Source organism: Rhea americana, unplaced genomic scaffold (assembly GCF_003343005.1).
Source record: "Rhea americana isolate MKP2758 unplaced genomic scaffold, rheAme1 scaffold_527, whole genome shotgun sequence".
In the NCBI taxonomy this organism is placed as follows: Eukaryota; Metazoa; Chordata; class Aves; order Rheiformes; family Rheidae; genus Rhea; species Rhea americana.
Window position 1 is genome coordinate 101,156 of NW_028186676.1, and position 26,718 is coordinate 127,873.

Sequence of the window (26,718 nt, forward strand, 5' to 3'; positions counted from 1 at the left end):
GGCCGCGGGGCCGCCGAAACGCCCCCCGCAGCCCGGGGGTCCCCGCGGGTCGGCGGAGCCGCCTGGGTGATTGCGCCCTTCCCTGCGGCTCCCAAGGTCCTCTCGGAGATGGACGAGTTCAAGAACCTGGACAGCGACATCGAAGGTTCGGCAAAGCGATGGAAGAAGTTTGTGGAGTCCGAGGCGCCCGAGAAGGAAGTGTTCCCGAAGGAGTGGAAGAACAAGACGTCCCTGCAGAAGCTGTGCATGCTGCGGTGCATGAGGCCGGACAGGATGACCTACGCCGTCCGGTGCGGCCCCCGGCGCCCGCGGGACGCGAGCCCCGTCGGCCCCGGCGGGGCTCCTGCCCGCCTCGTCAGCCGGGGCGCTCGTTCCCAACTGACCTGTATCCTGTTATGTTTCCTCAGAAACTTCGTGGAAGAAAAGATGGGAAGTAAGTTTGTGGAAGGGAGAAGCGTTGAATTTTCTAAGTCGTACGAAGAGAGCAGCCCGTCCACAGCGATATTCTTCATCCTCTCGCCTGGGGTTGACCCGCTGAAGGACGTGGAAGCCCTGGGTAAATTGGTGCTGCCCCCTGTTCCTCAGACCAGCATCGCTGGGTCTCGGGTCATAACACCCTTCTTGCTTGGTTGTTTCATTAGTAAAATCAGGAGCTGCAAAACCCCCTTTTTCATGCCACTACTAATAAAAAAGGCAGCTTATACCACGGCTCTTTCTCTCCGCTTCCCAGGGAGAAAGCTGAACTTCACCATCGACAACGGGAAAATCCATAATGTGTCGCTGGGGCAAGGCCAAGAGATCGTGGCAGAAGAGGCCCTGGACGTGGCCTCGGCRCGAGGCCACTGGGTCATCCTGCAGGTATCGGCAGCTGCTGCGTGGCGGCAGCGCCCAGGCCCCGCGGCTCTGCCGCGCTCTCCGGCCGGCCGCAGGCTGCATCCCCGGCCCGCGGCGAGCGGCGGCCGCTCCGCAGCCCTCCCCGGCCCTCGCTCGGTGGCCTGGGGTGGCGGGACTGACCGGCCCCGAGGACACGGGGTCCCTCTGCCTTTAAATCAAGACGTGGAGTCCTGGGCAGGGGAGGAAGGGAAGGCGGAGGGAGGGAGGCTCCATGCAAGCAGAAGCTATGGCTGATGCTGTTCTTGTGGTTWGACTGCACGATGATTTCTGGCCCTAAATATCCATTAATCTCAATGCAAAAGAACCCAGGCAGGTGGCGACTGACCAAGCTTTTTGACRGTAAGCTTTAATTGCGCTTGAGCCTTTCTATTTGACTAGCTCACCAAAAGCATTTTTTTTTCCGTATACCACATACCAATGTAACGAAACAATAATGATTGATGTGGCATCRCCAGCCTCAGCAATATAGAATAGTGCCACATCTGCCATCACAGCAGGTCACACCAAAAACAATTAAGGAGGAATATGGTGAGCTAAGATTAAAATTTAGAAGCCTGAAATACAGTGAAGTGTTCTGTTGCAGAATATCCATCTGGTCGCAAGGTGGCTGAGCACACTGGATAAAAAGGTGGAGCGATACAGCACTGGCAGCCACGCAGATTACAGGGTTTTCATGAGTGCTGAGCCCGCCCCCAGCCCAGAAGCACACATCATTCCTCAAGGACTGCTGGAAAACGCTATTAAAATCACCAACGAGCCCCCAACCGGCATGTACGCCAACCTGCACAAAGCGCTGGACCTCTTTACGCAGGTAAAGCGGTCCGCTTTCGCCTTTACCAGTGGTGCGCCTGCGGGGTTACAGAACTTGTTTCTTTTCATGCATTTTTGTATCAGTGCTTCTACTCTGCACCCTCCTGGCCAGGCTGAGCACTCCAGTTTGTCGTGGTGCGCCTGAACCCTCCAAGGGTTACTAGGATGGGGACCTCCCCCTGCACTGCTAGTGTCTCTCGCAGAGCAGAAGCTAAAGACTCTGCTGCTTGGTGCCCTGGACCACCAGCCTCTAGGGGCAGAGCTATAACGTGTGCACATTCCTAATTTGCTATGAACAACTGAGCACAGAAATTAACCACCAACTCCTTAAAAACAGAATTTTATGTATTGTTTTAATAAATGACTTTCAGTTCTGCTTTGCCATTACCTGTTAATTTTCATTAATAGGCTGATGGACAAGGCAACACTCACTCTTGCCTGCAAACCCACTCTCAGTTTTCTTGCACTACAGGACACTTTGGAGATGTGCAGCAGAGAAATTGAGTTCAAATGCATCTTGTTTGCACTCTGTTACTTCCATGCGGTGGTGGCTGAACGGCGCAAATTTGGAGCACAGGGATGGAATAGATCTTACCCCTTCAATAATGGTGACCTGACCATATCAATTAATGTGCTGTATAATTACCTGGAAGCTAACCCAAAGGTAAGGGCACTTACTAGCAATCATGTGTCAGCATGACCCCCATTATGACAATCAACATTTTTTTTAAAAAAATTGATCAGTTTACTGCACACTCTTCCTTTTAAGAAAACGTAGCCTTGCCAGTAAAATGCTTCCCCTCCGTGCCYTCAGGGAGCTGACTGCAAGCTTTAGCATGTGAAGAGATGCAGTCCTTAGTACTATGTGAGCTGCATGGAAAGCACGAGGCTCAGGATTGCCTGCTGCCTGCCCTGGCTCAGGCCTGACTCATTCCCCAGTGCTCTTCTCGTGTAAACATGACCATTCACCTGAAAGGCAAAGCCCACACCACGAAGGAAGGTGCGGTGGCTAGGACTGGCCGCTCTGCTGCCRGGGAGGGTGCTGCTCACCCAGGGCCTTACAGACGTGCACCGCAGCAACCTGAGTACAGATGGGATGAAAAGGGATCAGACGTACGATGGCTGTGCCTGTTCAGGGACAAAGKGAAATCTGTGGGCAAACAGAAGAGAAACCTTAACGGACAAGGCCTYGTCTTTTCCCTGCCCCCCCCATACACACACGCACACGCTACACCGCTTGCTTCTGTCACCGYGCTTCAGCAGGTCCTGAACCAGACGGACGCTGGGCAGGAAAACCTGGCAGAAATTGTTTCGTGGCCCCCACAGTGCTACGGCAACATGTGACATTGCCTAGAGCTTGCTGCATGGGGCTTTTAGGGAGCCACACAGTGTACAAAGGCCTTACAGTGAGTGTCTCCTGCTAGGTACCATGGGATGATCTCCGGTACCTTTTTGGTGAAATTATGTATGGTGGACATATCACAGACGACTGGGATCGCCGGTTATGTCGCACTTACCTGAGTGAATACATCCGTGTAGAGATGCTGGAAGGTGAAACGTACTTAGCTCCTGGGTTTCTGATCCCTCCCAACTTGGATTACAAGGTAAGAAAGGGCTGTCTCTCTGTCTGTGTCTCGCTCTGTCTCTCATCTGAGGATGTGGAATTAGCATTACAATTCCTATGGGACAAACACTGCTCTGGATTAGTATATGCTAGTCAGTGCTCCCTCATGCAAACCAAGAGGGAGTGTAGGAAGAAGGTGTTTTTTTTTTTTTTTTTTTTTTAACCTTTCCAGTCCAGCGGCAACATGCAGACTCACTGGAAAATAATTCCTGCGGCTCAGGTGGTAAGGGAAAAACTGAGGTAACACAAGTAAAAATACCTTTAATAAACAAGATTAGCTAGCTATGAAGCACCGTAACTAGAAAAGCTACGAAGTATTTTCAAGACAGAAGCAAAACTAGCTCCCGTATGTATCTGCTAAATTACTGTCATTATCTGTCCTGTGCTTAGGGTTACCATGAATACATTGATGAGAACTTGCCACCAGAGAGTCCATACTTGTATGGCCTTCACCCCAACGCAGAAATTGGCTTCCTGACTGTCACTTCAGACAAGCTTTTTCGGACAGTTTTAGAAATGCAACCCAAAGAATCAGATACTGGAGGAGGCTCGGGCGTCTCCCGAGAGGAAAAGGCAAGCAGTGTTTCTACTTCTTAAAAAGTAAAGTAAACAATGACACTTCAGCAGCCTTGAGATGGCTAGTTGGGAGGGCAGGACATGCATCCACACCTAATGGACAAGAGAATATGACAGAGTTGATGTCTTTCTATGACCTGACTTGATTTCTTGTCAGCGTAGAAAGTACAGAGTTGTAATTCCAGCATGGTACCTAATGATACAAGTTGTCAGCCTGGGGAGGGGGGGGAATTTGTTAGCTCACAGCTCATGAGAAAGACATCATGTCTGCAGTTTCAGCTGTTAACAGTATATGCTGAGCGGGACACTCCTGTCAAGGAATTTTTATTTAAGTATGTTTGCACTTGATGTCTCTGCTTTACATTTTATTATCATGTCTTCATTAATATAATTACACACTAGCAAACATTTCACTATTCTATCACTGCTGAAAAGGCAGAAGTACTACCTTATCCCAGAGGGCTATAGCAAGGGTATAGAAGGTAATAGTGATGTTTGCCTGCTTCTTTCTTTCCCTTTCTCTGCCTTGACCTCTTCCTTGGGCTCACATCAATCTAGATACCAGGCAGGCAGCTACTCATGCAGATCGTAAGACCATCATCAGCTGCTCTCTTCCAGCATCTCAGAGAAACCTATAAGCATACAGCTAAAGTGGGACTGAAATGATGCCCAACCTCTTTCACTGTGTTTACTTGATCTAGACACACAGTACAGTTACAAAAGCAGCAGTGTTCAAAATGATTACTCTCAGAGGGGGTAGAGATGTGCCAGCGGCAAAATGTGGCTCACATGCTGCATCTTCAGCCAGATGGCGCAGGCTTAGTAATTTCCATTCGTGATGACAACTACTAAAAATACAGATGGTTTTTTTTTAAAAAAAAAAAAAATCTTCCTCCTGACTCCTTGGATTTTACACTTGCATTCCACATCCTCTTTGGCTTCAGTCCCTATCTTCCTAGCTATCAACAGAGCTACAGCTTTTTAAGAGCCAAGAGCACTTACTAAAAGAACAGAGTATTAGTAGGAAAGGAAGAAGCAGGGCAGGAAAAAATATCATACTAATTTAACTGTTAACTCACAGTATAGTTCCTTAGATAAGAACAGTTTTCTGGGTTGTTTTATCCAGGTGAAGTCAGTCCTAGATGAGATCATCGAGAAGCTACCAGAGCCATTCAATATAGCAGAGATCATGGCAAAGGCAGTGGATAAGACACCGTATGTCGTGGTTGCCTTCCAGGAATGTGAAAGAATGAACATCTTAACCCATGAAATCAGGCGCTCTTTGAAAGAATTAAATTTGGGACTGAAGGTACATGTTAGGTAGCTGTTTAGAAAGGTCCTCTCCTTACCACGTAATTTCTCATGATTTGCCAATGGGTCTTGCTTTAGTTTCAAACCTGTGTTGTACAAACTGCTTGGTCACCGTTGTTCACTGTCCTGCAACTTCCACTGGGCTAGGTACAGCCAAATAGCATGTCTTGTGCTTTACAGTGGAGTTGAGACTGAGTACTTCAAACATCAGTCTTGTTTTCTTCAGATAAAACTATCCAGCCTTTTCTCTTTTAAAGGGAGAGCTAACAATTACATCAGATATGGAAGAGCTGGCAAATGCTCTCTTCTATGACAACGTGCCCGAATCCTGGACACATTTTGCCTACCCATCTCTTCTTGGCTTAGGAGCCTGGTATGCAGACTTGCTGCTCCGGATTAGGGTGAGAAAATTTTTTTTTTTTTTTTTTTTTTTTTTTGGGGGGGGGGGGAGGTATAAGTTGCTAGGGAGCAAGTGAATGCCATAGAAGACTAGAAATCACCCCCATCAGAGTAAGTAGTAGTAAACTGTTTTATTTTTCAACATTTAGCTTATGCAGGTTGAAGTACCTGAAATGGCCTGTTACCTCAACAATGAAAGCAGTAGTCTGAAAAGAGCAGTTCACCGTTAGAGTAAATCACCATTTCAAGAAAACATTAGATAACCTAATCACAACTTTAAATGTCTCAGGCAAAAAGACATATAATAAAGCCATGTATTTAAACTGTGGCTTTGTTGAAAAATAAATAGCAGTATGTACAGCAATCCAGATTAACAGTTGAAGTTCCACTGCTGCAGTGGAACCTGACACTCATTACAAACTAGTCTGCCCATCTGGAAGATTTTCCAAAACTTGTATATTAGGCACAGTGAAAGAAGGGCTGTTTGTCGCTTCATATTTCAAAGCCACATTCCATTGCCTGAAGACCATGCTTTCCTCCAAAGTGCTTTGCCATTTTATTTTGCAGGAACTAGAAGTCTGGACAACGGACTTTGTGTTGCCTGCAACAGTGTGGCTAGCAGGATTCTTTAATCCTCAGTCTTTTCTCACTGCTATCATGCAGTCTATGGCTAGAAAAAATGAATGGCCACTGGACAAGATGTGTCTTTCAGTGGAAGTGACCAAGAAAAACCRTGAGGATATGACAGCTCCACCCAGAGAAGGCTCATATGTACATGGACTATTCATGGAAGGTAAAAGGCTGCATCTTTTATGAGACGTTTTAGGAACAGATAAAGTCCAGTTCAGCCTTAAAACTTCTTGCAAATGGAGCAAGCAGTAATATCCGCTAACTTATTAATTGGGATTTATACAGAATGTGCAAAAACTCCAAGCAGTGAGACCAATTTTCAAACTATTAGACTCTTAATTTATTACTTCTTGTCTTTAGCAAAGCACTGATTTCAGCTTTTCTCCTGTTTCTGAATCGGTTTGTTTTCATGCGAAAACATGTCTGCTTTGGTATCTCCCCTTCCCCTAGTTTCTTCTTTGCCAAACACTACACCAGCTACAATTGAACTGAGAAGTCTGAATCTGACAACATACTGCATATTGCAACAGCAGCTCAGAGTCTATTTCTTCTCTGTAGATGTTTGGATGAGCCTTCATTTAAACTGCTACTGTGTAGCACAAAGACTAGTTACTGCCCAGATTCCACTATGGACACCATTCAGATCCCCCATCAGGTAGAAGCTGCCTTTATTCCATACTAGTGTCAAACACACCACCTGAGGGCAGCACTCATCCACTTTAGAAACAGAGTTTTACAAACTAGAAATTGTTTTTTTGAAATTCAGACTGCAAAATATGAACCTTAAGGATTGGGTTGTTTGAGGCTACGTGGAACAGTAAACAGATATGCCTTTATTTGATGTGTGAATAAGATAAATCGAGAAACTTAAAACCCAAAATAATCACTGCTAAAAAACCAAGGAGGAACGAGATAGAGCACCAGGAAGGTCCAATTAAAGCAAGTAATAGCAGAGACCACACAGGATAGCTTACTGAAGTTCCCATTGTGGCCAAGTTGTACTTTCAGCTATGCAACTTCCATGCAAATCTGGAGTGGAGGAGGAGCGGGATCATAATTTATTTAGACATCCCACACTTAGTAAGGCAAAATGCATTCATGAGTCACAGTGAGACGATAGCATGTTAGCCCTAAAGAGTACTAAGCCATGGCTACCTAACTTATACACTTCATCCCTGAACTGTACTGCTACAGATCAACTCCTTCCCACCCTTTAGTAGCTACTGAAAACAGCCCTTTCCAAGTGAAAAGAGCCATTGGGTAGCTGGTACCCTGACAATTTCATAATATTGCAGGTGCTCGATGGGACATCCCCTCTGGTGTTATCGCAGATGCTCGGTTGAAGGAGTTGACGCCTATGATGCCAGTCATCTTCATCAGAGCCATCCCTGTGGACCGTATGGACACCAAGAACATCTATGAATGTCCTGTCTATAAGACACGGATGCGAGGTCCCACCTATGTCTGGACCTTTAACCTGAAGACAAAAGAAAAGGCAGCTAAGTGGATTCTTGCTGCTGTTGCTCTGCTCTTACAAATCTAGGCTTTTTTTTGGCAAGTAAAAGCATTTGGTGTTTTCCACAGTCATTAAAGTTGTGTTACTTAAGTGAACTTTCTTTGTCCCAGAACTATTTTAGCAAAGTATCAATAAGAACAGCATTGGAACGGCTGATCAGTTGGGGAGTACTCTTACAGTATATGGAGTTTCTCATGACAGATATTGTTTTCCAATTGGTGGTTTATGATAAAGTGCTGGTTAAGAGCCAGACCACTAAAGGAAGCCAGTATTATATAAATCAGCAGTACCAACTACTAAGGAGATCAGAGCTGCTTTGGCCTCCATATGGAAGCCAATGACTCTCCCTTTTGCATAAATCTCCAAAATCCTCCCATACCATAAAACATTTGAACAATCAGTTCTATAACAGACAACTGCACAAAGCAGTAGCTTCTGCTAACAAAAAAACAAAAACGCAAGCAGAAGCAAGTAAAGCTGCTTGCTTCTTTCTAAAGTAGTAATATTTAGAATTAATTACCTCCTGGCCCTACACTTACCTTTAGCCTTTTCAAGTACTAGAAATCCCAATTGCTGGTAGTAAAAGATCAAAACATACTACATACACTCCAACAGTAAAAACTCATAGGTAGCCAAAATTTGTGCTCTACCACATTTTTACTTAGCCTCCAAATGCCTTGCTTGCACAGCTCAAGACACACATTATAGTTCAGACTTCCCACTTTCAGCTAGTAGCATATAAAAAGAAAAATCACATTAGCACAGAGAGTCCCTTAACGCCCTCTCTGTAACTGGTGAGAGAGGCTCATAGCACATGTCAGCATGAAGTAGTCAGATATATGACCTCAGAGATGGAGGTCATACTTATGTAAATAAAACCAATGTGTGAACGCTTAGCATCAAGAGAACACACTTTGGTGCTAACTGAATGGATGATATGCACAGCACAGACAAAATCTGAGAGTGATTCCATGAAGTTCAGAGGTACTGCAGCTTCTGGGCAGCTGAAGAGCCAGGCAAATCCAGGATGCTATACAAAGCAGAAAAGCAAGAACAACTGCCCTGATTAACCGACGTTTACAAGGTAAAGCAAAGTACTTCTCTAAATACACTATGAGGTATATGAGGATATGAGGCATATCCTTCTTGTGTAGAAAATGCTGTTAAGATTTCCCTGTTATGTCCACCATGCTCACTTCCCATTACATATCAGGTAAAAGACAGCAAACATTTTAAACACTTTCAGTGTTTTCTATCAGTTAGTCAAGATAAAATATACACTGACCCTTTCTATAGCATTTTGAAAGGGACATTTCAAAAGTGGAAGTTTTATTCCTATGCATGGGAAATACCCTTATATTTGTTCTCTTTCATTGTCCTTTCCAGAAATGTGTGTAGACTAAGACCAGTATAGACCTCAAACAATGATTCAAGTTAAAGTGACAGGTTCCCCAGTAGAAAAAAAAAGGAAGAGATGCTTGTCTTTTCAACATCTTTTTCCATCATTTATTTTTTCCACATCACAGAAAAGAGCACTGCACTAAAAAAGTGCAGTCATCTCTATATAAATCGCCCCCTCCCCCCCACAAAGTGACAAAAAGAAAAAACCTCACCCAAATCAGCAGCATTTCTTCTTTCAAAAGAAATTCTTAATCAGAGGTGTTACCAGCTTCACCCACAGTTTCACGTAACGATTTGGCTGTTCAAATGTTGATGATGAGACTACACCTGAGCAGAGATAAAGCTGCTCCTGCTCCTATACAGGGTAAGAAATATCATCTCAGTAAATCCTAAGACCTAAATTCACCTTTTTTCTAATATAGGTCTTTAAGAAGAGGCAATTCTGAGATAAAACTCACCATGGCTCCTGCCAGAAGGATGCATCATTTCTCCCACAATTCTGAACATAAGAGTCTCATTTCCATGCAGTGCAACTCACAGAGCAACTAAACCACCAAGGCATTAGTTAGTACAGGATCTGTTCTTCAAACTTGCCTACTGCTGCAATCCACCTTTGGATAACTATCACTGTGCTAAGTGAACCCCAAGAATCCAGTAGTTTAAACTCTACAAAGTACAAAGGTGGAAGATCTTACTTTTTTCTGCCCTACAGCTATTACAGAGGTAAACTTCAGATTCGGAAAAATCCTAAATCCCTAGCTGTAATTGCCAGCAAAGGAAACCTTATCTTAATCTCAAGAGACTGGTTTATGCAGCTCTTTCTAGACACAGCTCAAGTGCTGTTTTCAAATGAATATGCAGTCATGATTTCAACTAAATTACCAGAAACACTTAGGCTTCTTCAGTATACACACAATTATTGCTGAAGTAGGAAATGAACCATCATAAAGATAATACATGTTCGCATAGCACGTGAAAGCAGCTGTTTGATTGAAGGTAGAAGTGGTTTTCTTAGCAAATCTAGTCAGGTTTCTAGTAAGACAGGCAAACAAGGACCAGACCATCTACTGTAAGTCTGTTCTTAAAACTTTTCTTCCTTAGTTAAGCTGTCAAAAATAATAGAACATAAGTCTGCACTTTTAAAATTCAGAGTGGAAGAGGAAACCAGGAACCAAGCACTAGAAAGGAACACCAAAAATGTGAACCAAGACCAGAAGGAAGATATTTGTATGTCAAATCAGTCTAATTATAGAAATCCAAAATGTTTCAACAGCTATGATCAACTGCTGCTGTGAAGAATCTGCACCACAGTCATCTGATACAGTGATGGTCTCACTTCCAGAGAGTTATCCGGACTGAAGTTCAGTGATTTTTAACAAAATATTCAGTTCGTTCAGTTAAGCAAAGACAGCCAGACCACTGAAAACTTTTCCCAAACCTTATGAACATTTTTAAAAGGAACCAGAATCTTGTAGACAAAATGATTCCATGGCACCGTATAAGTTTAGTATGAAGAAGTGACTTTTGCACATTATCTGAAAAACTGAAAGTTCAGTTATTAGTAAGCAGGCCAAAAGCTTAAAGGCCCCAAAAAGAAATGAAAAATAAAAACTCAGAATATACTCTTACATGTCATGATTGTTTGTAAATTGAGCACTGGAAAAAATAAATATTTAACCTGTTCACATAGCTGAAAATGACATTTCAGCTAGACTGCTGAATGGAGTTCTAATTTGCATTGAGAAGGAAACATACCACTCTGTTAGAGGCTTTATCACCTTGGCATAAAAATAAGCCTTCTAAATGAAGATCACAGAATAGTAAACAGACAGGCAATCTCAAAGTCAGCTTCCAGCAAATGGCAACAGTTTAAAGTCCTTTTGTTTAGATCACTCCAGTACTGTTTGACAAAAATCCTTTGTCATATTTTCATTGATTCTCCTTTTCCATTAGAAACAAGTAGGGGCAAGATATGAATTGAAATATTCAAGCAACTCTTCCAGTAATAGAATTGTTTTTGATAAGATATGGTCTGACTCATCAGTGGAAGAGCTCTGATGCAATAGGGCAATTCCCATTGATCTTGAAGACAACTGAGCCTTCTTATGCCAGGACTCAGTTTAATACAATACATTTTTCAGATTCTTAATCACAGACATAAGCATGAAACCAATTTACTCTGTATCAGAGTACTACATCAGAAATTACTTGGGACAACATCAATTCCAGAAGAAGATTCAGAGTTAAGACTGCTGGAGAACCAGTCAGAATTTAAAGAAGCAGCCAAAGTACTGAACAGTCCAAATAATAAATAATAAAAACTGATAAACTGGAACGCTGTAACATTAAACCACTGAAAAATATGTGTAGTCAGGATTAGCAGCTACAGCCTAGAAATCCTCTTATTGTAGGAACCACACTAAGGTCTTCTGCCCCTTGTTCACTGCCATAGCATACAGGTAAGTCACCAAAAAGCTAACTGATTAGCACCTATGTTCCTACAAAGGATTTCTCAAACACATGAGATGCAAAGTGATCCAGAAGTTTAAGATCAGCAATTCAAAATGCCTAATCTCATTATCCCAGAACTTGGTGCTACCTTCGCAATGCCCAAATACTGGTGATAAGGCTAAGAATGTGCTATGTGATCAGTAAACCAGAGGACAGTCAGCAGATCTTTTCTGAATGCTGTGTCTCTTTCAGCATCCAATGACTGAGTACTCCCAAGACTTGAGTTCACTGGGGACACATGTTCTTTCCCGTTATGGCCTCCATTTCCCAGAAACAGGCACTTGCAGCAGGCAGCTCATCAATAGTCACTTAACTGACAGCTCCTTGAGACTTCCTATGCTCAAGAAGGTTTTGAATTATTGTAGCTGTAGGTTTTTATTGCAGCTGCATCATCACCATTCCTTATGTGACCAAGCACAACATCCACATTATCCCCATCTTATCAGCCACTTACCTGATGGAGTTGTTGCTGCAAATCTTTATTTTCTGTCACTATTGCAATCTGAGCTTCCAGGTCACGATGAACAGATCGATACCCAAAGTTCGGAGAGCCAATCAGAGTTAGGCAGGGAAGATTGCTTCCTGCCAGGTATAGCCAGAGGCCTGCAGGAAAAATGGAAGAAGAAAGAATATGTGGAGACAAAGGAAATGACTGGGGTAGCCTCAAACAATTGCTTTTAGTTAGCAGAAATGAATTAAACGTGTTAGATTTACAGTAACTGTAAACAGTCATGACACAAAGCAAGCTGTGAGCAACACACTTCCTCRTGAACAGTCTGGCATGCCTTGCAGTATGAACCCTAGGGTACACTTGCACAGTTTGCATTGTCCAAACTTCTGTGCTCTTAACAGGGTGGTGGTAGCATGCTCATCACCGCCCTAGGAGACACTTTAAGCAAGTATACTACACAAAGGTCCCCCAAAATAATTCAGTGAGTCATCATCATCGTGAAGTCAGAGGTCATTTTGCACCAAGACATCTCAGAAACACAAATAAGACGGTTTTGGGGTACTCTGCAGTAAGTCAGGGAAAATCTACACCAAGCAACAGAGCACCACATCAGTCACTTCCAGAACTGGAAGCAATATAGTTGCATGGTGACTAATCCCTTTTCCAAGGCCGCATAAAACAGTGATATGAGGAGGCATCTCCCTGCTCTGACAGGTGAATTAACATGAAATACTAGTAAGAGAAGTACAAATTATTACACCCACTCACTTCCTGTGAAGCCTCCAGAAGATGAATTCAGACTGTTGCTATTCATTAACGTAGCACCACATAGGATGCAAGGCTCCCAACTGCACTCACCAAAGCAATTTAGAAGTCTCAGAAATGCCAGTACAAAGGCAAGAGCATGTGTGATACAACCCAGTACTGTTTTTCAAGCCCGTGATGGAAACATCCTACTGCTCACAAGCACATCACTGTAACATGGTAGAAAAGAACAGCCAGGGACGCCATGGGAGAGCCAAAGCTCTAGCTGGGGAGAACCTCAATGACCATTCTCTGCACCAGGAACAGTTTGCTCCATAGTTAACAAGACACAAGCACTTACAACAGTGCTGGGCAGGTCCCTAACGGATGGCTTATTCCTACTGCCAGTCACACAAAGACTACAACAAAGAAAATGCAGATAAAAACCACCTAGTCTCTAAAATAGAAGCAGGTTTCCTAACTCAACCCCAAGGCAGTTCCAAGAATGCCTTGAGTAAGAAGCTGCCGATTCACCGCTTGTTCCTGTAACCTCCTCCCCACCCCCACATCACCACAGAGTCAGCAGCTTCTGGGCCACTTTCAGTTACACCTTCTGGCTCACAACTGGCACTGCCCATAAATTAGTAAAATGAAAGACAGTTCCACAGGCTTATCCCCACCCACAGAAGGGCAGGAATGCCAACACAGGGATCTCCGAGAGCCACAAAAAAAGCCTCTGAATGTTGCAGAGATTCAGCAGTCCGTACCAGCAAATGTGACCAAGTACAACAGCCTGCCTGGTGGCCAAACCCAACAGCAGCTGCTCAAAGTTTGGCCAGAACTCTGCCAGGGCAGCAACAAATATGAGTATGCTTCCTTTCTCTTTCTGCGCAACCAGAGGCACCCCTAAAGTCTTTACTATGCTTTCAGCTTTATGGCCCTCTGGAAGAATTTGCTCAAACAGTGACTCACCTTCCCAGAAAGGTGAAGTGCAGTTTCCTAGTCACCATTCAATAGCAATAATGCAGGTTTATCTCAGAGCAAACAGCCACCTGCCTGGCATTTTGTCACCTGATACTTGCATGGAAGGGTCCCTAATCCTAAAGGATATGCCTATGTCACCCACAACCACCACACCTTGAAACGCAGCAGCAGACAGGTAGATTTGCACTTCTGCAGATGTGCTTCATGATGTTAAGCCTAGGAAAGTCTCTCTCTTCACAAAGGTCTGTATTTCCTATCCACGCTCACCCTATGGCTGTGCAGCATTCTGAATTGGACTGCTGTCATTGCACTGAGCAAGGCTAAGGATGGTCACAACCCTGGTAGGAAGATACTCTGTAGGAAGCTGTGCATGAGATTCTAAAATGTTTTTAAAGAGGAGCTGAAGGGGGTTACGATACAGCAGTCACAGCACGATAGCATTTAGTACTAGTCAGCCAGATCCTTCAGGAGACTAAAGGTGTCTTTTGTCTTAGCCTGAGAAGGAACCAGTAACATACACTATTTGCTGCTAAGGATCTCACATCCTCTTCCAGAAGCCAGACTTCATGTACAATTACCCTTCAACTGTCTCCAAGGTTTCCTCCTTTTTCCCCTTCTATCCTATGTTCTGTCTCTCACACACTCAAGACTTCTGTAAAAGGAAGTCAGATGAATCAAACATCTGCCAAAGGGAAGAGTATGCCAGAGAAGGGAGCTACAAGTTGATTCCTTCAGCACTCCAAAGAGGAAATGGAAACAGGATAGTGAACATCTAATAATCTGTCCCTCCCACCAAGCACTGGAACTGCTGAACTCCTGGACAGTCTCGTATTCCTCTAAAAGAGATCACCCCATAGTAGGCAGAGCCTAAAGCCTTTCTATCAGAAGGTACAGCCTGCTCAAAAGGGACTGATTACCAGGTGAGCTTAGGTACCTTGGAAAAGGAACCCATGCTTTCCTAGCTCAATACATGCCAAACCACAAATTCCCACTCAGAGTCAGCAGTGCTCAGCAAGAGAAGGAACCTGCAAACCACAGAACACTTGAGCCTGTACTTCCTGGAACACAAATCACATACCACTTCCCAGCCAGGCAGGCTCCTCCTTAAAGGTACCTCTACACTAAGATAAGGATTTTACTGCATTAGAGTTACCAACATCACTGCAGTAGAGGTACAGCACTGGTTAGAAAAGTTCGTAGTTACAGTGTGTAGGCAAACTAGTAACACTTATTTTATTTAGTCAAGGGAAGGCCTGCTCAGCAGCTTTCTCTATCACCTCTGAACCTTCTTCTGAACAATCCTGCAGGAAGCAGGGTAAATAGAGGCATTCCTACAATCATTAACAGCTAATATCCTTAAACAAACAAACTTAGAAGAACCACAGTCCATGGCCTCTGAAATAGGCCTATGTTGGCTTAGGGGGTGCATCCTTCCACTATTCTAATCAAACACATGCTGCAAACAACAAAAATGTCCCTCAGTACATTGCCAAAGTCAGTTGTAGAAATATGCATGTTAATTAATGCCAGATGGGGTACAGCATACAGCAACAGAGTTGACACATTGTCCTAGGGGACCAGTGAGCCATCACAGGAAGTTACACAGTGGATTGGACTGCTTTCAGCAGTCCAGAGTAACAGAAGATGCTGTGGAACATAGCAAAGAAGCATCTGCTCAGCTCACGCTCACATTCTGTGAGGTGCTCCACTGTTGTGGTGGGGACTGTAAGAATCTAAATATTTATAAAGATGTGAGCTCAACCTCACATGCGTCAGACTTAATTATTTATCTCTTTTTTTTTTTTTAAGTTGGCATCCTAAACTACTCCCATTATTAAAGCCAATGATCAAGTAATCAAATATTTACTATATATATAGTAAAGTAGGTTATAAAGCAGGAAGAGCAAAGGTTGAGTTATCTGGAAGGAAAAAGGAGAGCTGTAACAAGCAAACAACCAGTTAGGGGAGCAGACCCATGTCTAGGTCAAGGCAGTGCTGAATTTGTGGAAGTCAAGCAAGAAAGCCTCTGGGGTCCTCTACAGAAGACAGTTTCCCCTCCAGCTGTCTCCATCTCTCAAAAGGCACATTAGTGCATTTATTCAYTATGCTGACCTTTCCTGAATACTGCAAACAGAAGCTGTTATAAATCCCGTAACACCTAGACCATCCACACAAAGGCCTACTGCCAGGCRAACCAGGTGTCCAGGACCACTGGGGTGTCAATACTAGTTACCACACTCAGGTTCTGGCTTCTGTTGCTGATCCTGCACTAGGGTCTCTTTCATATTCTTAGATATTTGCCACTTCTTGTTGAGTAAACTAGTAAGAGGAATATAGGAAACTGATAAACTGAATCACAACTGCTATTGCTGTCATCAGTCCAACCACATGCCTCTTTTTCTTTCACATCAAGAGGCATCTTCCTTTTCCCAGCATTAAGGAGAGGGATAAAGCAATTTGGTTAAAATACCTTGAATAATACAGCACAAGATGAGGCCATCTCAAGCTAGAAGGGAGCTCACCCTTTGCTCAGATGCTTTCCAAACTGATGTATTTCAGAACTTTGCTGACAGTGTCCTACTGTCACCATAGGGACCAGCCTCGTATAATCCCTGGGATTATATTTGAATCAGGAACCCAGAGCCAAGAGATCACTTTGCATGGTTGTCCCAAGTGATACAAATCTTCCAAATTTATGCGGGCAACGTGCTTTGAATCTTGGGTGAATATTTTGGAGGTTAAATCTAGACTCAGCACCCAGCATTCCCTTCACTAGTTTCACAACCCAAATACATGTAAACCTCAAATGCTTTCCAAACAAGTTCTCTTGGGAAATGGCCATCTTACCTTTAGCATGGAAAGTCCATCCAGTCCTGGAGTACTCCTGCAGCTGAACTCTCTCCTGCTGGTGAAGGCAGCAGACCTCACTGTAAAATTGATGTTCAATGTAAACATATGCAGCAGGAATGGCACCTGCCACCCCTTTGGCACCAAAAAAACCATTCACCTCTGGTGAGGCCAGAAGAATCCGATACTCAGCCCTAGTGCCTAGAATGAGGTCCACATATGTGTGTGTCAGGTTGAAGTAGCCAGTGGTAAGATATATCCTGGCACCCCGTTCAGCCTCTGTCAGCAGTGTCTCTGTGACCATCTCATCTATTTGAATCCCAAAGGGTTTCATTTGGATTAAAGGATAAATCCAGGTATCAGGTTCTGGTTTTAAATCCCCAGATGCTTCAGAGTCTTGCTGGGATAACAAGTGGCTGTCTTCCTGGCTACTGTGGAAAGTGTTTGCATGGAGAAGTTCTTGACGCGTCCTGGCAGAGTTGATCACTTCCATGACTCTCTGATTTGCTATCTCACAGTAAGCCATCTTGTCTCCTRCAGGAGAATCACAGGAGATTGCTTTTAAAACCTAAAGGTACAGAGGTAAGCATCACCTATCACATAGCAGAAAAACACATTAACAGGACACCGATACCAGAATAAAAGGAGCTAGTACAAAGATCACACCGCTTTCTTTCCTAAATCTCAAAAGCTCACATTTCAAAAGTAAACACAGCTATATGACYGAGGAACATCATTCAACCCTGAGAGGAGTAAGAAACTTGACTAGTAGCAGCTTCAAAAATCCACTGAAAAACAGAAAGACCCAGACCAAGGTGAAACAGCAACTCTTGAAAACTCCACACTCCATATTTCAAGAATGAACTGGAAGGCACAAAATAAACTACTGCCCTCAGTGTAAGCTTACATCACACAGCAGTGCACAAGGCCACGACAAAAACCTATTATGATGCAATCAAGTTGACAGATAGATCCCCTTCTCTGCCCACTTCAACACCCGTGCTCAGTCGTCCTAATTCAATATTCATTTGAATTCCCAGAACAGACTCAACTACAAAATAATAATTACCAAAAATAGCAGTAWATTCATAAAACTTTCAGAACAGGTACACATAGAACATCTAGAATTATAGACCTCAATAACTGAAAAATAAATAAGAACCTTGCAAGGTATGTAACTTCTCATTTAATGTTATAAGTAACAGAAATAATAAGCAGCAATGAGATGGTTTTGGAGGAACTTCTACACTTTGCRTTTTCCACCAGATTAGCTGGTGCCAGCCACTGTGCTAGGAAGACTCTGGACAGACTCAGTGTTAAAACTCAAGTAAACTTGTTTTTAATAGTGGATTGCACAGAAATGAGTCTCACCACAGTCAGTAAACAACCATCAAGCACTTCAGCAGTTTAAAATGGAGGGAGTTCATGTTATCCTTAAGAACACCTCTGCTGTTATTTCCCTACTCCTCTGGATTGTATCATCTGACCAGATAAGGAGACTCCCTCCCACCTTGGTATGGATGCACCATCCCCTCCATCATCTGAACTGTATCATCCTCCTGTAATTGCAGAGACACATCTCCGATAGCATCCACTAGTTCTGTGAAGAAGTCTGCAATCTCAGGAGAGTCCTGCAGGAGAACATAGCGATCCTGACGATTGGTGAAGTACAAATCACTCAGGTTTGCACTAGGAGAGAGAAAAAAAAAGAGTTGAGTTCCAGAACAGAGCACAGGCATATGATCCTGAGAGCCCCAACCTATTTTACAGGTATCATTCCTCACACAAGGCCGAAGTACAAACTGGCCATTTCCTTTTGAATACGGACACCAGAACACTTACCAGAATCACCGATAGGATCGCTATGGTAAGACCAGATGCAAACAATGAAGACCAGACAACATCAGTGGCACACATATCTTGCATCAAAATCTCAGCTAAATGAATCACAGAAAAGCCTAAATAGGCAAGACTTACCCACTTAGGATCACATTATCATCAAACAGATAGACCTTGATGTGCTGAAGCCCAATAGTCTCATTAAAACGTTCTGGAATCAGAAGCCTGAGTAGTCCACGCAAGTTTGGAGTGTGGAAGAGGGATACACGGACTTGCTTGGGGAATCGCTGCAGTAATGGAATTAGCATTGTTCGAGAATTCTTCCTGCCTGGGAGACAGAGCAGGGTTTAATACATAGAATCACACTGGACACAGGATACGTTATGACATGGAAAAATAGCTCCTCAGCTAGACGCTGGTTTCAGAAACACCTCCTGCTTCATTTGCTGGTACTTAAGGCTTGTAGACTTCTGGCAGTATTGGAAGGGGTAGATTGTGTGTGTTTGGGTTTTTTTTTTTTTTTTTTTAAGAAAAAAGTTGCTTTCATTTGCTCTTACGTCACTATTAAAATCTACATCCAGAACCCCAAGTTCATTGATGAATGAATGAGCTTTGGAAATGATTACTAGGCAGGACTGACACCATACAAGCTTCTTAAGCAGGTCACACACAGTACTAGTAACATATGCTCCAAAGAGTCACCACAAAAGTTTCAGGTTAAGTGTACTGCTACCTCTACCAGTTCCCACTTTGCTTAAAAAAGTAAAAGTGCATGATCAATAAGGACAAACGCACTGGCAAGAGAACTAAGCAAGCAAGAAAGCCCAAGTGAAACAGCAGAGTTGGCCCCCAGAGTTGGGTTGGATCTTCTGGCTCCAATCACCTATTTTCTGAAGAAACGATGCTCAGCTTGGAGATTTTGGTGGGGAATATGTAATCACTGGAATTAAAAGGGATACGTTTTGAAATGAATGTGATTTAAAYCTGCAGGTCTAATCAGACAAGATGGCCTCTCTCTGAAAAAGCAATATATCCAGCCTGACCATCAAAATAAGCCTTTGAAGTAAGCAAAAATACTCATAGTATCTACCTCGAGACCCTCTGGTGAAGTCAAGAAGAATGGAAACTCTGAGGTCAGAAGATCCTTTTGCTTGCAGTGATTTTTCCAGTGCTTCCTCTAAGCAATCCACCTGCAAAGAGATTGTACCACTCATTACAGAAAAAGCAAATCAAGTCTTAGAGAGTGTTCAGAAGCAGGAGGCCAGTGGCCATGAAAGTTTCCATATCCCAGTATAAATCTTTCTTAGTTATACCAAAAGGTGCTAGTTTAGGCTTTGCATCTTTCGGACTGGTATCCTATTCTACCAGTTTAAAGCAACGTATAAAAGGGCATTAATTTTATACATGCACATAGCAATCTTCAAGCGTCTGAATAGAAAATAATTTTAGTAGAAAAAAATCCCAGCTCATCCCAAAATCACGCAATTCCATTACCAAACAAAAACCTTGAGAAGAGTTCACAAATGATGCACAGGTAGTTTTATTCCTTAAATGTAAAACTGTTTGTGATATGCAAATTTAAATCTTGTATACGTGCTCAGGGAAAGCTAGGCACAAAATATTATGCAGAATTCTGTCCACCTTTACCCTGCTGTGGAATTTGCATTCTAACGTAAGAATTTAGCCAAGGTCAGACTTATGCTTTTGTTTCTAGAGGGAAAGACAGGAAACAAAAAAGGTAAACAATACGAAGCAAAACTGACCTCTGTCCTAAATGCAAAGAGCTAGTATTGCATCTGTATACAGTATTTGCAGGACAAACATCACTGCATACTACAACTTTAATCACGTTCAAGAAAAATTCCAAGATAAAATAAAATTATCAGTGTTCTCACAGTTCTGCAAAAACTCTTTGAATACTATGTCAGCAACTTCTAACAGTCTGGAGGATCCAGGTTCACTATCCTGTGCAATTTTTTTAGTAGTTCCACAGTTTCGTACTAAGCTTATAATTAAAATTCTGTATGCCTCCCTTTCAAATTCCTCCCCCTACTTCACGCCAAGCCCCAAGTACAAGTGCACGAATGCAGCCAGGAACCATGAAAATAACYCCCAAGGAGAGAAAAAAATCAAATCAAGTGAATCCATATATGAAAGTGTTAACGACATTACAAGCTCACAAATTGCACCTCACATTCACCTCTTGTACCTGCATGAACAGAATGTTTTTTGCAAAGGTAGGTATTTTCTGTATTCACTTTCTTCCCCTCCCAAACCCCTTCTACACTTACCAGCTCCTGTTCAAGAAGCCCTGTTCCCAGGTATAGTGAGGCCATCACCACTCGCTGTTTTGCTGTTTTTATCTGCATCTGAAAGCAGCAGAAAGTAAATTCAGGTTCAGCCTTGGTCTCTGCAACCACTAGAAGCTAGAAAACCTTGCAGGTTCCCCTCAAGAGAATCGCTTCAGCCAAATCAGAACACTATCTCCCTTGCCTTGAGCCTTATTTGGTTCATAAGAGTACAAGACAAGAGATTTATGCTTCTGTGCACCCAGGACTCATACAGACCCATTCAGAGGGAAGACCAAAGGAGSTGTCAGATACAGACATTTGCTTCTTCCCTTATTCTGTCTGCAGGTAAAAGGAGACCTTCATTAACAGAATTCTCTCCTCTTTTCGCCTTTGCTCAGCACAGATGCCAGAGAGAGTGGTAGCTAGTATTAACTCCTGCTGCCCTCATGGCCCATCCAAGTCTTGTTCTCTATCAGCTTACTGTAGCAATCTAAGATATTTCAGAAGTACTTCAACTTACTTCAAATATATATCATGTAAAGATTCAAGCAACTGAGCTAAACAAAAATTCACACCTCTCTCCTGCTACATACCTAAGAGATGCAATATTACAGAATTCTAGAAGTAACAATCTAGAAGACCGTATGGACAGGCTGAGGGAGCTGTGTTTGGTTAGTCTATCACACAGGCTGCTGAGAAGTGATCTGATAGCAGCCTACCACTACTGAAAGAGTAGTTACAGAGACGACAGAGCCAAACTCTTCTTGGTCGTTACAGCTGAGCAGCAGCCACAAACTGTGCTTTGGAAAATTCTGGTTGGACATCAAAAAGAATTTTTAAACTAATAAGGTGGTACAGCACTGGAACAGGTTGCCCAGAGAGGTAGAATACCCATTCTTAGATGTTTTCAAGACTCAGCTAGGCAAAGCCTGGATGACATCATCTGTTGCTGACAACAAACCTGCTTGAAGCAAAAGGTTGGACTAGTGACCTCCAGGTGTCCGTTCCTACCAACTCGTCTATGATTCCTCATAGCCACTGCAATCACCAACCTCTAGAAAGCATTAATGCTGGAAACACACAACTCACCCTCAAGAGTTCGTAGAATTCAGCTGGGGATGAAAGAACCTTCACATGAGAGCTGGAGATCCCAAATTCTGGAACCAGATTCCTGATCCACTGGAACCTGTGTGCTCCTTCTGGACAAAGGGAACAAGGGGGGGCTGTGATCACAGGAACAGGAGGGGTGAGCAATGGGGCTAGAAGCAGCCATGATGATCTGTGAAAAGAAAGATTGAGGAATGGTATGTGATGAAGTCTTAGCTTCCCACAAACTCCGAGTACATAAGAAAACAGCTCCAACTAGGGCTGATGCAGTGAAAGGATCTGCAACGGCAAGAATGCCTTTTCTTTCAATAATCCCTGCAGAATCTCCAAAGTCAAACCTAGAAAGAGCAAACTACAAACAAAAGGTAGGAGAACCAATCTTACATCAGTAGCTCCTTTCCCTATAGGTTGGGGGTAGGGAGGAGGGAGAAGTGGCACAGATGATTCTTTCAACAGAACCGGAAAACAGGAGAGGAAACAAACTAGAAGTTGAAGAAACAGAGAATGTTAACTCTTCCAAACAACCACAGATCAGATGTTTGATGATGTTGCTGTTGTATCAGCTATTCCTGTGACCGACTGCTTCCTAATTCTGTCTTTATTGCACGTGCACCAGCTTTGCCATGGCCAACAGCCACTTTCATTTCTAATTTAGCCTCCAGCTGGGCTAAAAGATAGTTATTTGTATTTCAAGTAAAGATATTTAAAAACTCCAAAAGTGCATTAATGAAACAACAACAAAAAACACAACCTTTAAAACTTATCCAGACAAAAATCTAGAATGTAAAAAGTGCCTGAATCCAAGTCCTTGCAAAAGCAATTAAGTCATTATACCACAGGATAAAGTACATTTCAACAGGTATAAGAGTCAAGAGTCAAGACTGAGAAATATCAGATACTGCTCTACGCCTATGCCATTCTCATTTCTGCACAAGTACTAAAAGAAAGTCAAGATTTCTCTCACAAACTACTAAGTAAGTGTAACAGCCGGAAGCTCATTCTTTAAAAGGAAATTTCAGAACAAATGTAACTGCTTTGAAGTCATTTAGAGAAGAAAGCAACTTACTGCTAAGAGTCATGCTTAGGGGGAAGACAAGAAGCAAATGGCATCCTTTCTTCTCCGGAAGCTTAGCATGCATGCAAAACCATCAAGTCATGCAATAACCATTGGCAGAAGTTTATTCACATGACAAAACCACATTTCAGAACAATTAGCAGCAGCAAGTCCCATGAGGTCCAGGAATCAAAGAGCAAGTGACTAAACTATATTCCCAAACCTGAGGGAAAAAAACATTCTAGTCGGCAAATCCTACTCACAGGAGTTGAACTTCTATCAAGACAGAACCTAGGTAGCTGGTCTCATCCCTGAGGAATGCCAGGTCCCGCAGGCCAAAAAACAACCATGTTGTGATCCATACTGATGTATTCTGCCATGACTACATACCGAGAAGAAACTTGATTATGACCTTTACCAGAATTTGTTATGAGGAACTTTAAGTTTTACCACAATCCAAAGCCCAAATGACCACAGATTCCAGGAAGATGATTTCACTCATTTGCTTCATGATAAAACATTGGATCTTCACAAGGTTTCTGAATACCCTTACGCAGAAGCCAGACAGTTTGCAGTTGCATTTCCTGGAAAATCCACTAGTTTGTCACGGCCTATTCATCGCAACAAAAAAACTGAGTCAGTTTGTGCAAGAATTCCTAGGATGGGGTTTTTCAACAGATCATGTGGACTAGGCTCTAACTTGACGACCAAAAGCTATGTAGCTTACAAATACAGGTTGTTAAAAACAAGGGAAATATTCCATCAATGACACTAAAATAAATTAAATAAATGTACTTCTCTAAGCATTTTTTCAAAACAGTCACCTAAAAGAAATATTTTTTTTGACCTCATTCACATGCGTCTTGTCAGAACCAAGCAAGACCTTCACACTTCTTTGCTGAATTTCTGTCTTAAGACACAAGTCACATATTGGGAGCAGAGACCCATCATTACATAAAATGGTTATTATCATTCAAGTAAGCACAGCAGACAAAGAACAATGAAGACTGAGCTACATGAATTCAGACTGTCATTAAAAACATCTTCTTTAAAAAAACTACATGGCTTTCAGTGCAATTACAAAGCCAGGACTATAACAAAGCCAGATTATAAACTACGTTCTCTGGAATTATTCTCACCAAGATAAGGATAGCAAGTTTTATGCATTATGTGACAATAATTAAACGAGAGGATAAATATTTTCCTTATTAGTCCACTGGTCAAAYCTGGTTGATTATATTTCTGGAAGCCAATACAGTGGCCTAGAATCCACTTTCCAAAAACATTTTTAAGATTCCAAGAAGCCCTTTTCTGGTGAAGAGTATGAAAGCAGTACGTTAAACTGCATCCTCACTCTACATGACTTAACGTTAGGTTTATGGATCGACACACTCCTCAGGGAGCCCTTTCCCAGTGCTGCCGAAGGAGCAAACTTGATCTGTGTTACACGCATAGAATATGAACTCTAACCAAACAATGCTGGTATTATTGGGCACTAGTAACACCTTCTGGATTTTTTACTGCCTCCAAGATTTACAGTATAGCTATGCTCTTTCATCTTTTAATCCAATACTGARATTTTAAAACTTACTAAGCATGGAATGCCTCATAATTTTATAATTTTCAAATATATCAACATTTTGCACTAGCCAACAGTAAAGACGGCACAGTGAGAGTCTTCTGAAGTAGCAACTTCTACCCACAGGTGACTGAAAACAGCTTAAGTGATTACCTAGGTATAATGCATATTCTGCAGTAATCGGAAACCAAGTAACATTATGAAGAAATTATCAAAATTCCACACTTCAGCAAACCAGCTTTCAGAGAACCAGAAAGTGGCAGTGCAGGGGAAACCCTTCCCACATATTCCACATCACTGAGTTAACCTGAAAGAGAAAACAGAACCAAGAGGAACCACCTCAAATCTTTTCTGCATAAAAATCTGAGCCTAAATATAAATAGGGGATTTTTTCTGTTGTTGTTCTATTTTTAAGAATTGTGGGTTTGGTACACACACTCATGAGGGAGCTGAAACACTCCACTTCACCGTAAAACCTCATCTGCAGCAAGAGAGGTGAAGTGAAACTGCAGCATCCAGCTCTGTCCTTTCACCCACACATTGGTCACCACACAGGGGGATCTACAAACTGCTTGTCTTTGAATTCAGTTTATTCTTTCCAGGGCTCAGTCTAGTAATTCATCTTTGGCAAAGAACAGCAATGAACCAACACAGAAGTTTGAAGACAACTTTCTTGAAGTACCAAGAATATATAGCAGAACACTAGGTAACAAAAAACCATAGAACAGCTAGCAAGACCATGGCACATCAGCTATCCACAGGAAAAAGGACAGTAAAGACATGSCAGAATATTACGTATGCCACCATTACAAAACTAAAATCAACTCATGTAGATGCTTGTATTAGCCACTGCACTATCTAAAACAAAACATAGAACCCCTCCAGTGCTCTCTTATTAAGAAGAATACAAACATCAGTGACGCCCAAAGACTGGAAGACCTTTTTCTATTTCAACTTCTTCAAAGCATTTTGTTTAATCTCTTCTGATTCCAACACATGCTTCTACAGATATATGTGACCCCCCCCCATTTTTAATGGTTTGTTTTTTGCATGGATTGTATTCCTGACTGCAGCCCCTGAAAAGCAGTTGCATCAGCAAAACTGAAGGAACAGAGCAGTAGCAAAAATAAGTAGAGGGGAGATGCTGCTTAAGGAAGAGCGGTTGTGGAAAGACTGACTAGAGGAACCACAGTCTGAGGTTGCGGCTGTACATTCCCTCTAACATAGCATAAAACCAGTATGGTACCAAAAAGGGCAAATCTACCTCCCCCAAGCTAACTGCTCCCTCCCCTTCCCTGGGGATCGCTCCCCCCACACGCCCTAGAAGAAGAGGGTGGGAGGAAAAGGCGAGTTTGGACAGTTTTCAGACAAGTCAGTTTCTGGATTCTGATTACTGCACAGCTGTCCAAAGGAGATGCCGGGAACAAGGTGCAGGAAGGAGAACGGAGGACTGTTCCTTCCCAGGGCAGCCCACTCACGTTCATTTAAAATGATAGTGAAACACACCCTCTGCATGCAGCTTGATAGCTTAGCAACTCCAGTGCGACTGCGACTGCTCCTGAAAAGTGTGGCCCTCCTCTTCATTCATCTGTCTTGAGTAAGATCCAGCCATAGCACAGGCACAGACCAAAGCCTGTTCTCATTTGTTCTTTGATGGAGAGCAGCGGGATCTCATCTTTCACGGACAACCCACAATCCCAACAGGTCAGGCAGAACATGGAAACCCTGGTCAGTCCTGGCCAGAGACTGATCGTTACACGTGCTAACTGAGGCGGGAAGTTCACCTTACAAAATAATTAATATAGTTTAGTATGTGAAAGACAACAGGAATAAAATAAAGCAAAAGCAAGAAGAAAAGGACACCCCCTTGCCCGAGGGCCGAGCGGGCAGCTAAAACCCACGTCTGGCCTGAGCTAAGGACCGCGACAGTCCCCTCACCCGCCGCGGAAGGAGGCGAGGGGACCAGCACCTGCGGAACCGCCCGGCTGCAAACGGGCCGAGGGCCCCTTCCCACGTCTCCGAGACGCTTTAACAAGCAGGAAAGAAGAGGCGGGCGCAGGCGCCGGAGGAGCCGCGGAGCCGCCCCCGCGCGGCCCTTACCTGCGCGAGCGGCGGTCGCGGCCGCGGGACAGGCGGTCCGAGAGGCGGCC

The 26,718-nt window shown here is 43.1% G+C and overlaps 2 protein-coding genes across 2 annotated transcripts in view; one reads left to right on the forward strand and one right to left on the reverse strand.

Moving 5' to 3' along the window:
- Positions 1-7,820, forward strand: part of DNAH17 (dynein axonemal heavy chain 17) — a 36,646-nt gene extending 28,826 nt beyond the window's left edge. The window contains exons 68-78 of the mRNA XM_085318220.1: positions 97-290; positions 408-556; positions 731-858; positions 1,478-1,705; positions 2,177-2,368; positions 3,129-3,308; positions 3,719-3,901; positions 5,031-5,213; positions 5,473-5,616; positions 6,182-6,407; positions 7,540-7,820. Coding sequence (XP_085174346.1) covers positions 97-290; positions 408-556; positions 731-858; positions 1,478-1,705; positions 2,177-2,368; positions 3,129-3,308; positions 3,719-3,901; positions 5,031-5,213; positions 5,473-5,616; positions 6,182-6,407; positions 7,540-7,787 — 2,055 coding nt within the window. The 3' untranslated portion in view covers positions 7,788-7,820. The remainder of the gene's footprint in view (positions 1-96; positions 291-407; positions 557-730; positions 859-1,477; positions 1,706-2,176; positions 2,369-3,128; positions 3,309-3,718; positions 3,902-5,030; positions 5,214-5,472; positions 5,617-6,181; positions 6,408-7,539) is intronic.
- A 1,418-nt stretch (positions 7,821-9,238) lies between these two features.
- On the reverse strand, positions 9,239-26,718 carry PGS1 (phosphatidylglycerophosphate synthase 1; the record flags this gene model as incomplete). The annotated part of the gene is made up of 9 exons (XM_085318222.1): positions 9,239-9,516; positions 12,127-12,275; positions 16,699-17,232; positions 18,209-18,387; positions 18,676-18,865; positions 19,628-19,727; positions 20,829-20,906; positions 21,918-22,107; positions 26,669-26,718. Coding segments are annotated over 9 exons (1,590 nt in total), but the record flags the coding sequence as incomplete, so codon positions are not given.